We start from the raw sequence: 13,365 nt of genomic DNA on the forward strand, positions 1-13,365 counted from the left end.
AGCTATATCACCAGCCCCTAAAATATAAAATTTAAACATCATAATATACAGGTCTGAAAAAGATTGTGACCACTTCACATGACATTACCACCTCACATGATATTAATTATTAATTAAAGATAAAAGGAGAAGAGATCCAGGGATACAGCTCACTGGCACAGTGCAAGGTCCTGAGTTTAGTCTCTGGTTTAAAAAAAAAAAAAAAAAAAAGACAAAGGGGAGAATCACTAACCAGAAAAGCCTGGTAGACATTCCTTTAACCAAGTATATCAAACTGAATAGCACCAGCTACTGGTCAAGTGGAAAGATCATCCTTGTGCTCTTTTGCAAAAGCAATAGACAATCACAAATGCAGGGCCATGTCAGGGATGCCCGGCCTGGTCTCTGAAAGCCCAGGCTCTAGTCTTGGCTAACGGAAGGACCTATGGATGCTGGCATGGCTGCTCCTCCTCTGTGGGACAGCGATGGAGTCTGCACAGTCTTGAGGACAGACAGTGGTGGTGACGGTGCCTTACTGCACTTTGGTTCTGAGTTGTGCAAAGGCATCCCTTTTGATTTGAAATGCTGGCCACCTGGCAGTGGTGGGACAGGAGGAAGACACCTTGTTCTCCAAGAGAGCACAAAGAAAATGTTCTTTGCACGGTACTTTTCAACTTCTAAGCCTTCAATTCTTTAGATTCTTTCAAAACTTCCATAAAACCAGAGTTTTTGGATTAAGATGAGATCTTCGATTGACAATCTGACAACACATGTACTTACAAGGTGGCCAGACACCACTCCTGCAGCATGGCACGGCAGACAGCCCAGCTCCATGTGCTAGGCTATAGCCAAAACATACAGGTTCCTCTACAGATAAGTACAACCTCTCTGCAACTTGACCCCTGCAACTATAATGTGGGGAAGAAGTGGCTACAGCATAGAGGATGAAGAGCTATCTGGGAAGGGTTCAGAACAGCTTGTATTGGAAAATAAACACTAACCATGCATGGAGGACAGGGAGATAGACATGCACCCCCTGGGATTCCAAGAGCCACATTCAGTCAATTTCTTCATTTTATTGGAGCTTCCTGGACCCAGGTCAGCTTTACTTGGTTTTGGAGTCTTCTCTTGCCTCACCTAACCCGAGACCTAGTACCTTGGATTTTTCTGTGACCCATACCTGGGCTGGGCATATGTGCAGAGAACCTCCCAACACTAGGAATTCTGCAGCACTAGGCCCAATCCTTTCTGCTAACATGAAGCAAAGCAAAGAGGGACCCATGATATGGTTGGCACCATCATGCAAATATATCAACCAATATATGCTGCTGCAAACCACAAAATATTGCCACTGCAGGGCCCAGAAATGCCCTGCCATTGTCAGCAAGTGCACTCTGCAATGGCAATGCAGGCAATGTGCCACGGCCAATTGCTAATACTGGTGGAATGTACTGAGGTCCTTTTAAAATTTATACAATATATTTGTATTCATTGAGAAAAATAATTCCCTAACACTAAGATACAAGATCAACTATGCACATCCATGCAATGTGCTATCATATACTTTTTAAAAACTGCTTTCCCCATAAATTAGCAGCACTGAAAAGTATACAAAAGCAAGTCCTATGTAGAAAGAAAAAAATCCCCAACAAAAAAGCTGGGCGTGGTGGCACACGTCTATAATCCCAGCACTTGGGAGGCTGAGGCAGGAGGATAGCTGTGAGTTTGAGACCAGCTTGGGCTACAAAGTGAGGTCTAGGCCAGCCTAAGCTACATTAATGAGACTTTGTCTCAAAAAAAATAAATAAACAAAAATAAAAAATCCCCAACAAAATAGTATAATTTTAATTATTTTAAAAAAAACACTAAAAAATCATATGGTAGGATCCATGTTTAAAAAAAAACAAAACGGGAGGGTGGAGTCGGGGGCCAGGCAACAGTGGCCCAGGACAGGAGCCTTCGGCCTTTACTGGGACCCGCACCAAGCCAGGACGTGGAACACTGAGAAACCAAGCAGCACCCCCACCCCTACCCCCCCACCCTTGCCTGGTGAGCCGTTGTAAGAGTGGCAGGCAATGGCTGCCCAGGACTGGAGCCTCCAGTGTTTTCTGGGACCCGCGCCATGCTGGGACCTGGAACTCAGAGAAACCAAGCAACCCCTCCCCAGCCTGGCGAGCAGCTGTAAGTGTGACAGGCAACAGAAGCTCAGGACAGAAGCAACTGGGACCTGGAGCACCAAGAAACTAAGCAAACCACACATCCCCACCCCTCCCTGGTGAGGGGCTGTGAGCCTGCCAGCGCACAGGCTGAGAATCAAACATCATGCCCCCCCTCCCCACACTTAGCAAATGGGGAGCCAGTGATCTGGACATCCAATAAGAGGCTGACCACAGGCAATGTAGCAAATAGAGGGGATTTCTTTTTACCATCTCTTTGAAGGCAAATACTTCTATCGCTGTTTTGCTTTGTTCTAATTAATGGTGTTATTTTAGCCTGTTTTGTTGTGTTGAACTTCAACAAACATGAAAGTATGGACAGCTATTTTTTTTTTTTTTTGTCTTTTTCCTTTTTATCAATACTGGGGATCGAACACACGACTGCCTGCTTGCAAGGCAGGCGCTTATGCCACTGAGCTAAATCCCCAACCCCAGGACAGTTATTTTGAAGAGAACGAGAGACTACAACGGCCATTAGTGACTTCCCTACTGTCTGGTTTTGAATATCTAAAATGCCTTCCTCACTTTGTTCAGATCAGTTTTATACTATGTTATTTTATATGAATTCTCTGTGTACGAAGACATGGACAACTATTTGGAACAATACAAGAGACAATATGATAGATAGTGAAGATCTCGGGTCATCTTGTTTTGAAATTTATATCTCTTACATTGCTTTCTTTTCTTTTTTTTTTTTTTTATCGGTACAAGGGATTGAACTCACAACTGCCTGCTTGCAAGGCAGGCGCTTATGCCACTAAGCTAAATCCCCAGCCCCTACATTGCTTTCTTATGTCCTATTTTGTTCTGTTTAATTTTACCCCCTTTAAAATAAAATTAAAAAAATATGGGGCTGGGGATTTAGCTCAGCGGCATAAGCACCTGCCTTGCAAGCAGGCAGTCATGAGTTCGATCCCTGGTACCGATAAAAAGAAAAAAGACAAAAAAAAAAAAAATAAAAATAAAAAATAATAATAATAAAAAATAAAATTAAAAAAATAAAACAAAAAACACAGTACTAGGGATTAAGCCCAGGGCCTTCATTCTAAATGACATCTACATCCTTTAAACAATTTTTTTCTTGGCTGTGTATGCTGATGTACTTTCATAACTCCAGCACTCAAGAGGCTGAGGCAAGAAGATTGCTGTGAGTTCAAGGCCTGCCTGTGCTACAGAGTGAGTTCAAAGTCAGTTTGAATTACAAAAAGACAGAAATAAAGGTTTTTCTTTTGAGAGTTTCACTGAGTCAGTAAACTGCTCAGGCCTGGTTTGAAATTGCAATTCTCCTGCCCAGCTTCCCAGAATGCTGAGATTACAAGCATATGCCACCACTGTAGGTACTGGAATCCACTTCTAAAGGTGAACAAGGGAAGGAAGCCCTGGGCAGCATGTGTCCAAATCTCACAATCAGCTCCTGCCACAGCTCCTGGCTCAGAGGGATCTGGAATTTGATCTGGGCACCATTTTGCCATGGTGGGCAGAGCTCATGCCCACCCTGACTACCATGCCATATCCATTCAGGAACCACTCAAGCATGGAAGAGAATCTATAGGTTCAAATTGCTGCAAGCTTGTGAGGCACTTTAATGTTATGTCTTGTTCTTTATGGAAAATGCACAGACTTTAAGGCCGTATTTTCAATGTAGTTCTTGTCCCATGTATTGAGATTATAGGTACATGCCACCTAGGTACACGCCTAGGTGGTGGGATTCCCCTTTTGAAAGTGAGTGGGGAAAGGAAGCCCTGGGCAGTGTGTCTCCAGGCATCACTACTCTGGTCCAGTTTTAGACCAAGTCTAAAACCTGTCCCTATCTGGCCATCTCTAGATTAGGACTGGGTGAACTATACATCCTTTAAGAAAAAAATATCACTTTTGGGGCTGGGGATTTAGCTCAGCGACATAAGCACCTGCCTTGCAAGCAGGTGGTTGTGGGTTCAATCCCCGGCACCGATAAAAAGAAAAAAGAAAATATTACTTTCACTAGGAAAATAGTAAGCACAGTTTTCTTTCTTTCTTTCTTTTTTTTTCTTTTGATACTGGGGATAGAACACAGTACTGTACACTTGCAAAGCAAGGGCTTATGCCACTTAAATCCCTGGCTGTAAATACAGTTTTCAATAAAGACCATCTAGAGAGTCTGGTGTCAGATTGGGTGATGGAGGGATATAAATAAAGAAAATAAAGAATCTTTTTTTTTTTGGTACCAGGGATTGAACTCATGACTTTACACTTGCCAGGCAGGCGTGTATGCCTCTGACCTAAATCCCCACCCCCCCAAATAGAGAATCCCGAACACTGATACAGCCATGTGGGCTGGCCCTATTTGGCCTGTGTGTAACCAGTCAGTCTCAAATTCCTGGGGACCATAGAATGAGCTCTTGGGAGTAGAGTAGCCATCAGAGGCCAGCACAGGCACCCAGAAGGCTTTCAAGGGCCGAGGCCTGGCCTCACACTCTTCATACCTTACTCTTGACTCCTGTATTCCCAGCCAGGATGGTGGGGCAGAGCTTGGTAGGGAGGGCCTGGTGCTTACCAGGAATCAGGCTGCCTGCCCATGGCTTACCTGATGAGGGCGCTCTCCTGCAGGAGCTCCCGGCTGAGGTTTAGGGGGATATCCTCACTGTCTACCACACCTGAGAAGGACAGGGTAAGTCAGGACTCCCCAAGCCTGTGAACTGTCAACCACCACTCAAGTCCTCCTTGCTCTTGACTGGCCCTTCCTCTACAGTCTGACCTTACATGAACCTCATCAGGTAAGAGCCTCCTTCTATCCTGCCTGTTTACTAGCTGGATGAGACACATCTAAGGGCAGGTTGCCTGTGGCCTCAGAAGCCCTAGGACACTGGAAAATACATACTGCATTTTATCTTAAAAATTCTCTCTTTTGGGCAGAGTATGGTGGCTGCCTACCAGTAATCCCAGCACTCAGAGGCTAAGGCGGGAGGATTACTGTAAATTTAAGGCCACCCTGGACTACATGGTGAGGTTATGGCCAGCCTGCACTATACAGCAAGATTCTATCTCCGAAATGGGGTCTTGCTATATAGTACAGCCTGGCCTCAAACTCATGGCAATCTTCCTGCCTCAGACCCCAAGTTCTAGGATTACAGGCACGAGGCATCGAGCTCAGCGCCCCCCAAAATCTTAACTATATAGTGTAACAGTGTGCCTTTGTGATATAGAATTCTAACACTAAACTTTTTTTTTTCTAATTTACAACTTGTACTTTACTTCAATTGTTTTGTCCTTAGTTGAATTTAAATACTGAATTCTTTACTAAACTGTAATCTCAAATTCAACATATTCATGCATAAATCTGACCCTTAACACTAAATGAACTCAACCCAATACCTTCCCACCCCTCAGTAGACCAGCACCTCCTTTCCAAAGGCAAGAGTAAACAGGGGCCCACTCACAGGCACAGGCCCAGCCCATGCCTCACAGCACAAGTATTGGGCCACCATACCTCGGACAAAGCGCAGCCACTTGGGCAGGATGTCTGTAGCCTTGGTCTGAATGAGGACCTTGCGGCTGTACAGTGCCACACTGGAGCCCAGCTCCCTGCTCACATCCAACATGGATGGTTTCTGGGGGGCAAGGAAATACAAGGTCAGGTGACAACAGAAGAAACGTACCTCAGCCACAGAGAGGCAGAGCCTGAAGACAAGATGCCAGAAAGCCAGCCCTCCCAAAGGCTGCCCTGGGTGATGAACCCTATCGGCAAGAAAGGCTGCGGAGACAATGCTGCACCACCATCCCTTATCCCCTCCTCCCCATCTTCTCCACTGGAAGTCTAAGGTCCAGTGAATACACCCCTACCACACTAGGGCTTGTAGGGGTGGGATTGCTGCTGCTCTCCACAAACCACTCCCTGTAAGGTTAAACTACTGAGGACTGGGGCCAGGGATATGGCTCAACGGCACAGTTCTTGCCTGGCAAGCACAATGTTGTGAGTTCAATTTCCGATACCAAAAACTAAACTAAACTAAACTAAACTAATCTAAACTAAAACTACTGAGGACTATATGTCCCAGAGATAGATCCAAATCCTTCTAGAGGTTAGGAGACCACAGGCCTTAGACTAATACCTCACTGCCTATCTATGTATGGCCTAAGGATGATTTTTACATTTTTAAATAGTTGGAGAAAAAAAATCAAGTAAGACTATTTTAAAACATAGGAATGTAATCTTAGTGCCTACAGGTTCACTAACACCCTGCCTTTCTCTTCTGCCATAGCACATTCCAATGGGCTTTTGTACCTTGGCAGCAGGGTCAGCAATTACTATGGTGACTGTGCAGCTGAAAAGCCAAGCTCCTTTTCCTAAGCACTCACAGGACTGCCAGGGCCTATTTCACATTGGCACTGGGTTCTGTCATTCTGTGGGCTCTCATCTGGAGTTTCCTAAAGGCTGAGACTCAGCATCTCTAACCAGTTCCAGGGGACACTGAGGGTCAGATAAAGGCAGGAAGGTTGAAGAACTCCAGGTACAGGGCTTTTTGCTCTAGGACTCAGCTGAGCTTCTGTGTACCCCCATGAGCCAGGGAGATGGAGAGCCAGACAGAGCGCACATAGGGCACTGGCACTAGGAACCTGCCACAGCTTTTTCAACAACATCTAGTAGAAAACCTGATACTGCCCTACACCTCATGGTCTGGCTGGTTGAGAGAGCTCAACAGCTATTCCTATGGCTGTTCCCTGGCACTCTTGTCTGCCTCCAAAAGCCAGCATCCAGCTTGCATGAAAGATGTCACATAAAACATCTCTTCACTGTGCACAAGCAGTGGGAGACTGAAATCACCAATGTTCCACACATAGAAGGCTCTGCTTTCTTTTGCTCTAATCCTGTCAAGTATCAGTGTGGCATATGGGCACACTATGGCATTTGAGGACACTGCTGTGGCTGTGAGGATGTCCTAACTCCAGAGGAGCAGTGGAGTGGCTAAGGGCCATGATGAGGCAAATTGAGCACTTCACCATCTCTGGCACATAGAAGATGCTCCGGATGTTGAGTGGTGCGTCCGTCTTGTAGTGCAGGGTGTAGCGGGGCTTATCATAGGCCTGGGTGATATAGCGGTAGAACTGCTCATGCTGTGACTCACTGAGTCCCTTGGGATCCATCATCCAGATGGCCTACAAAGGGAGACCGATGGGGAGACATATTTAAAACATTTTCCCAGTGGCTGCATGGAGTAAACTAGTAGAGCACATTCCCCTAGAGTGGCCTTCTGGCACAGACGGGCAGGGTCTTAAGGACAGACTTCTCCCTCAGGTTCTCCTGTTCCAGGGCTAGTTTAGGGGCAGAGGAGACACACACAGTGCTCTGGAACAAGTGCCCCAGCAGGGTTAGGAGGAAGAGGTTTGGAGCTGAGGGTAAAAATAATGATGCTATCTACTGGGTAGGCTGATGAACAAAATGGAGCCCCTTTAGTAGAGTATCATTTAGCCATGACAAGGAACAAAGCACTGATATAAGCTAAAACATGGCTGAAACTTGAAGACATTAAGCTCAGTAAAAGAGCCAGATTTGGGGCTGGGGATTTAGCTCAGTGGCATAAGCACTTGCCTTGCAAGCGCATGGTCGTGAGACTGATCCCCGGTACTGATTAAAGAAAAAAAAAAAAAAAAGAAGCCAGATCCCAGAGGCCATGTGTTATATGATTCCATGTATATGAAATGTCCAGAGCAACAAAGAAAGTAGACTGTGGCTGCCAGGGGGCCAGGGAAGGGTGCGCAAGAGGGAGTGCCTGAGGACAAGGCTGCTTTATAGAGGGATGAAAATGTTTTAACACTGGCGGTGGAGGAAGCTGCACAATGCGGAATGCACTGAACATGACCAGGTAGTGTACTGATCTGTGGGATGTATGGATTACACCTCATGAGCTCCTGGCTGGCCATGTATAGACTGGGATGTGCTGGGGTCAAGGACCTGTGCCCTCCCTCCCCCTTTCCTCTCCATCCCTTGTCACCTGTGCTCTTCCACCAAATATGTGTTTTGGGTGTACTTATTTGTCTCCATACTGCTCAAGCCCTGTAGGCAGCTCAGGGCCTCACCTGCAGGGTGTTAATGCGTCTTCCATTGAGATACAGGGGGAAGCTGACGAAGTTACTGTATTTTGTTACCACATCTGTAGGAGACAGAGACAATGGTGAAGACCTGAGGATGCAAGGTGAGCATAGCCTGCTGGGAAGAGTGGGCCCACGCTGTGTCATTTCAAAGAACTAGGGCACTACAAAGACACCCGTGTTACCTGGGTCACATGGCAGGTAGCAGAACTTGAAGGAGATGACCTCTTGAATCTACCTTAAGACTATGAGGCCCTCTGGCAAAGGACCAGGCCTGATGGGGTAATGCTATGTCCAGGAAATACTTAGCAATCTTAACCAACTCTCAATGAGATCCAGAGAAAGACACAGCTCACAGAAGGATCTGACTCCCTCTGGCCCTCAGTAACACCTGGGGTCAGAAGCTCCACCAGGCAGGTAAGGGACACCCTAAGATCTCACAGAAGGACAAACTTCATCAAAAGCACCATTAATTGAAAGTGGTACCCAGTGCACAATAAGCCTTGGCCTTCAAGGTCCCCAGCACAGACCCAATAGGGGTTCCTCTTCTACTAACCCAGGGGCCAAACTCTGAAGTTTGGTACTGCTCAACTATGCCTACACGCTGCTTATGCAGGTGGAGCCTGGTGAATGTACTTGTGCTCACCCTTCCAAGTCCCAGCTCCCTCACCTTGAACACGGGACTCGCTGGCAAACTCTCTGCAGTCTGATTTGAGGTGGATGATAATTTTGGTTCCGGTTCTAACACCTGAAGCTTCAGCAATTTCAAACACCCCAGAGCTACGACACAAAGGAAAGGACCAGCCAGTTCCACACATTACTACCTACAAACCTTTGTATGTAAATCTAGTTTACTGGAATTTTCCCAAGATACATGCAAAAAGGGCATGCCCCTAGGGTGAACCCCAGAAGAGCCTGTCAGACCACCAAATGGACAGTAGGGATGAGGACCATTGGCTGCAGTATCATGTGTGAGTCCCTCAGCTACCTTCCAGCTAATTCTCTTTCTAGAAGAACCTCCAAGGCATGTATGACTCAACAGATCTGGTGCGTTGGGGCCTGGGCCTGCTCATATGTGCACCAGATGCCTGGGGAAAAAAAGACTACCTACTACATTGTTTCTGAGTCTGGTGGAGGGGTGGGCTGAGAATAGCAGAGAGCAAGGAGAGGGGATGCCCCAGGTGGGGCCTCACCGACACCTGGCTATGTTTACACTGAATACTGCTTTCATTGAATTTATGGACCCTCAGTCTGGGACTGGGGCAAGTGCGAGTTTTATCAGGGCCAAACTCCTGCCCTTAGGGTGCTGCTAGATGCAATCAGCAGCATATGATTCAAAAGCGAAATTTTGGGGTTAAGGAAAAATCTTTAAATTTGGCTGTGGTACCATTGTCCTCAAGCATCTCAAATACCTCAAACACTTGGAAGTTATTTTAGAACATTCGCCTAATCATTCTGTCAGACAGATATGATCTCCAAGTATCCCAGAGGATTCTGGTCTGGCCAAACAGAAATAGGTGATAAGGTCACTCCATCCATGGAGAAGCCCCAGGGAGATGTGCCCCTCTGAGTCTAGCTAGGTGGCAGTACAGGAGCTCCATGGCACACAGGCTAGAGGAAGATACTCAGTGGGGCACTGGGAGAAAGGTCTTATCATTGCATCGAGAAGCTCAACCTGGACAGGTCAGTACTGTAGAGCAGAGCTGGTGAGGGCCATGAGGTTTTTATGACCCCAAAGGAACTCCTTTGAAAACTTCATGCGAACAGCCCAGAACATGTCTGTTTGCATTTCCTCAGTTTCCAAAGTTATTGGTCACTTTCAATTTGCACATCATGTAATACTGACTCTAAGTATCACCAAGGACAGAACCACTCCCTATGTGAAGAGGCCTGTTCCTCCCTTACTCACCCATCTGAAAGCCACTGGTAGCCGGGGCTCCCTGGGGTTGCAGAGCGGGAATAGACTTCCACTCTATCAGCCACCATGAAAGCTGAGTAGAAACCCACTCCAAACTGGCCAATAATCTTGCTGCTGGCCTCTGTCTGGTTCTGCAGTGCTTCCAGAAAGGCCTGTGGTGGCAAAGAGTAGTCAGGAGGAGACTGCTGCTTTCTGTACTGGAGCCAGCACACATGACTTCTATGCATGTTCCTTCAGCACGTGCCAGGACCCATTAATTCTGAAACAATGACATTGACACTCCCCACCACCATTTTGTACATAAACAACCAAGTGATGCTGGGCATTGTAGCACATGCCTGTAGTCCCAACACTAGGGAGGCTGATGCAGGATAACTGCCAGGAGTTCAAGGCAAGCCTATACTACAAAGCAAGATCTTGTCTCAAGAAGAAGGGAGCAGGGGGAGAAGAAGGGGAGAGGGAAAAGGAGGAGGTAGAGTAGGAAAAACTAGTAAGCACCCTCTTCAGAGCATCTGTGTCAAGTTCCTGCCCAATGTGAAAGTGCCAAATGACTGCAGAAAAGCAAGGAGGTGGTATGGAGCATTCCAGACTTTAGACAACAGTGAACCTATGGACTGTGGTTTATAGCTCTGGACAGAGTGCTCCCTTCAACCTTTTCCATGTGTAAACTTCACATGTTACCTGAAACTACTAGAGGTTCCCATGGCACTAAAGTGGAACAAGGTCATAAGCATCCCCATGGTGCCCCCCTCATGGAACTCATTTGGTCACGTCTTACTCCATTTTGGTCCCTTAAAGGAGAGAGGCTGGGCCTGTGCTTACCTTTGAACCTGACCTGGCAATTGTGCCTAGGTTAGATACCAGCTCTTCCTGTGTCATTCCAATGCCAGTATCCTGAGGATAGAGACACTAAATGTCAAGTACAGTTCTGGGAACTGAGGTGATGGCTATAGTCAGTGCCTCTGTGCAATGGAGCTCTTTTATACTCTACCCCCGGGGCTCAGCAGGGCACACCTGCCTGGGGCTTCTCCATGGATCGAGTGGTCCTGTCACCCATTTCTGTCTGGCCAGGCCAGAATCCTCTCTGAGATAGTGAGAGATGATGTCTCTCTGACAGAGTGTTAGGTGGACATAGGTAGCTTCACTGATACTAGCCAGATGGGCCAGGAAGCACACCCCATGCTCATCAGAAAAGCCTAAGTCCAGGCATGTCAATCCCAAATCTTCAGAGAAAATTGGAAGGGGTGGGAGGTTGACATATAACAACCCTGGAGCTGGGTGTGGCTCGGTGGTAGAGCATGTGTTTATTAGCATATGTCAGGACCTGGATTCAATCCTAGCACCAAAAATATGAATGAATAAAAGCCAATCCTGGGTTGGGGATATAGCTGAGTGGTAAAGTGCTTGCTTAGCATTCACAAGGTCCTGAGTTCAATCCCCAATACCACACCCACACACCCACACACCCACACCCACACCCACACACACACACCAATCCTGACAAGATACTAAGTCAGCAACTCGGAGGAAAATGTATAACACTTGTCCTGGAGGTGAGGCCCTATCCACATACCCTGCCTAGCTCTGGTTCCCTCCTTTGATGGCTTTCCTAGTAGGGGCAAGGACTACAGCTCCTTGGGAGAAGCAGGTAGGGAGACACTGCTGCCCTCACCACCGCTCTCTCAGAGCAGCTGCAGCGTTGCAGCTCTTCCCCTCCTACAGCAGGCTGCTATGCTCTTAATGTGAGGTCAGCCAAGTGATGGTGTCAGGTGGTGGGACTTTGGGAGGTGATCAGTTCATGAGTTACTGTTTTCAGGAATAGGTTAGTGAATGCCATTAAAAAAGAGGCCTCGGGTTGGGGATTTAGCTCAGCAGCTTAACCGCCTGCCTTGTAAGCAGGCACTTGTGAGTTCGATCCCTGGTACTGATAAAAAGGAAAAAGACAAAAAAAAAAAAAAAAAAAAAAGTTAAAAAAGAGGCCTCTATTGTTTCCTGAGTATAAGAAATTGAAAGAGTAAGTAAGATCGAAAATAGGTATTATGAAAAGAAACTGCTCAAAAGGTAGGCGCAGCTGGCAGAGTGGAAAGGAGAAAAGAACGAAGGGGAAAAAAAATACATATATATATATATATATATATGTATTGTGTGTGTGTGTGTGTGTATATACACACAAGATAGCTAAGATAATTTTATTTTTTTAGATAATTTTACTACTCATTGTATTAGTTCACTGAAAGGAACAGTTAGTACTTACATTGTCTGATCAATTTTGCATGCATATATCTGGTAATCTGTGCATTTAAGACAACAATATGCAATATCATAACCATTGTTAGTGCCCTAGCATTTTTCACCCCCGTACCAGGATCAAACTCACAACCTCACACTTACCAGGCAAGCATTTGAGCCACTGAGTTAAATCCGGGGTCCCCTATCATCTTGTTTTGAAATTCTGTATCATTTCATTTTGTGATTTTATTTTTTGTTTTTTTTAAAATTCTCTTTAAAAGAAAAAGAGGACTCTGGGCCAAGATTATAGCTCAGCAGCACAAGTACTTGTCTGGGAAGCACAAGATCCTGTGTTTGATTCCCAGTGGCAAAATAAATAAATAAATAAACAAAATAAAATAAAAAAAGAGGCCTCCAAGTCAGACACAGGTGATGCACACCTGTAATTCCAGTACTTGGCAGTCAGATGCAGGAGGAAGCCTGTACTACACAGTAAGATACTGTCTTAGTTCCCCACCCACCCCAAAAAAGGCCTCTGGAGAGCTTATTCGTCCCTTCTGCTAGTAGAAAATACAGAGAAAGACACGTCCACTAGCAACTTGACTGTGAATTTCCTCTTTTCCAGAACTGTGGTGACAAACTATTGTTTATAAATTACCCAGCATGCTGGGCATGGTGGTGCACACCTATAATCCAAGCATACGGGAGAATGAGGCAAGAGGATTACTCCAAACTGAAGGTCAATCTAAGCCACGTAGTGAATTCATGGCCAGCTTGAACTACATAGTGAGACCCTGTCACAAACCAACCAACCAACAAATGAACAAAACAAAACAAAATTACCTAGCCTAAGGTATGCTGTAATAGCATCCCAAATAAATTAACATACAGGCTAGGGTGTCTGTGAAACGTCAAGGAAGGCTGTTTCTGCTTCAGAGTATAGATGGGTTCCACTTA

The 13,365-nt window shown here is 46.0% G+C and overlaps 1 protein-coding gene across 2 annotated transcripts in view; it reads right to left on the minus strand.

Moving 5' to 3' along the window:
- Nucleotides 1–13,365, minus strand: part of Trap1 (TNF receptor associated protein 1) — a 43,036-nt gene that overhangs the window by 14,338 nt on the left and 15,333 nt on the right. For both annotated transcript variants that reach the window (XM_003478141.5, XM_005007463.4), the window contains exons 5-11: nt 11,002–11,073; nt 10,171–10,331; nt 8,932–9,041; nt 8,250–8,323; nt 7,173–7,328; nt 5,662–5,782; nt 4,759–4,828 (exon numbers count right to left, since the gene is read on the minus strand). In XM_003478141.5, coding sequence (XP_003478189.2) covers nt 4,759–4,828; nt 5,662–5,782; nt 7,173–7,328; nt 8,250–8,323; nt 8,932–9,041; nt 10,171–10,331; nt 11,002–11,073 — 764 coding nt within the window. The remainder of the gene's footprint in view (nt 1–4,758; nt 4,829–5,661; nt 5,783–7,172; nt 7,329–8,249; nt 8,324–8,931; nt 9,042–10,170; nt 10,332–11,001; nt 11,074–13,365) is intronic.

This window comes from Cavia porcellus, unplaced genomic scaffold, assembly GCF_034190915.1.
Source record: "Cavia porcellus strain 051 isolate PalLab524CR breed Dunkin Hartley unplaced genomic scaffold, mCavPor4.1 scaffold_16, whole genome shotgun sequence".
Taxonomy (NCBI): domain Eukaryota; kingdom Metazoa; phylum Chordata; class Mammalia; order Rodentia; family Caviidae; genus Cavia; species Cavia porcellus.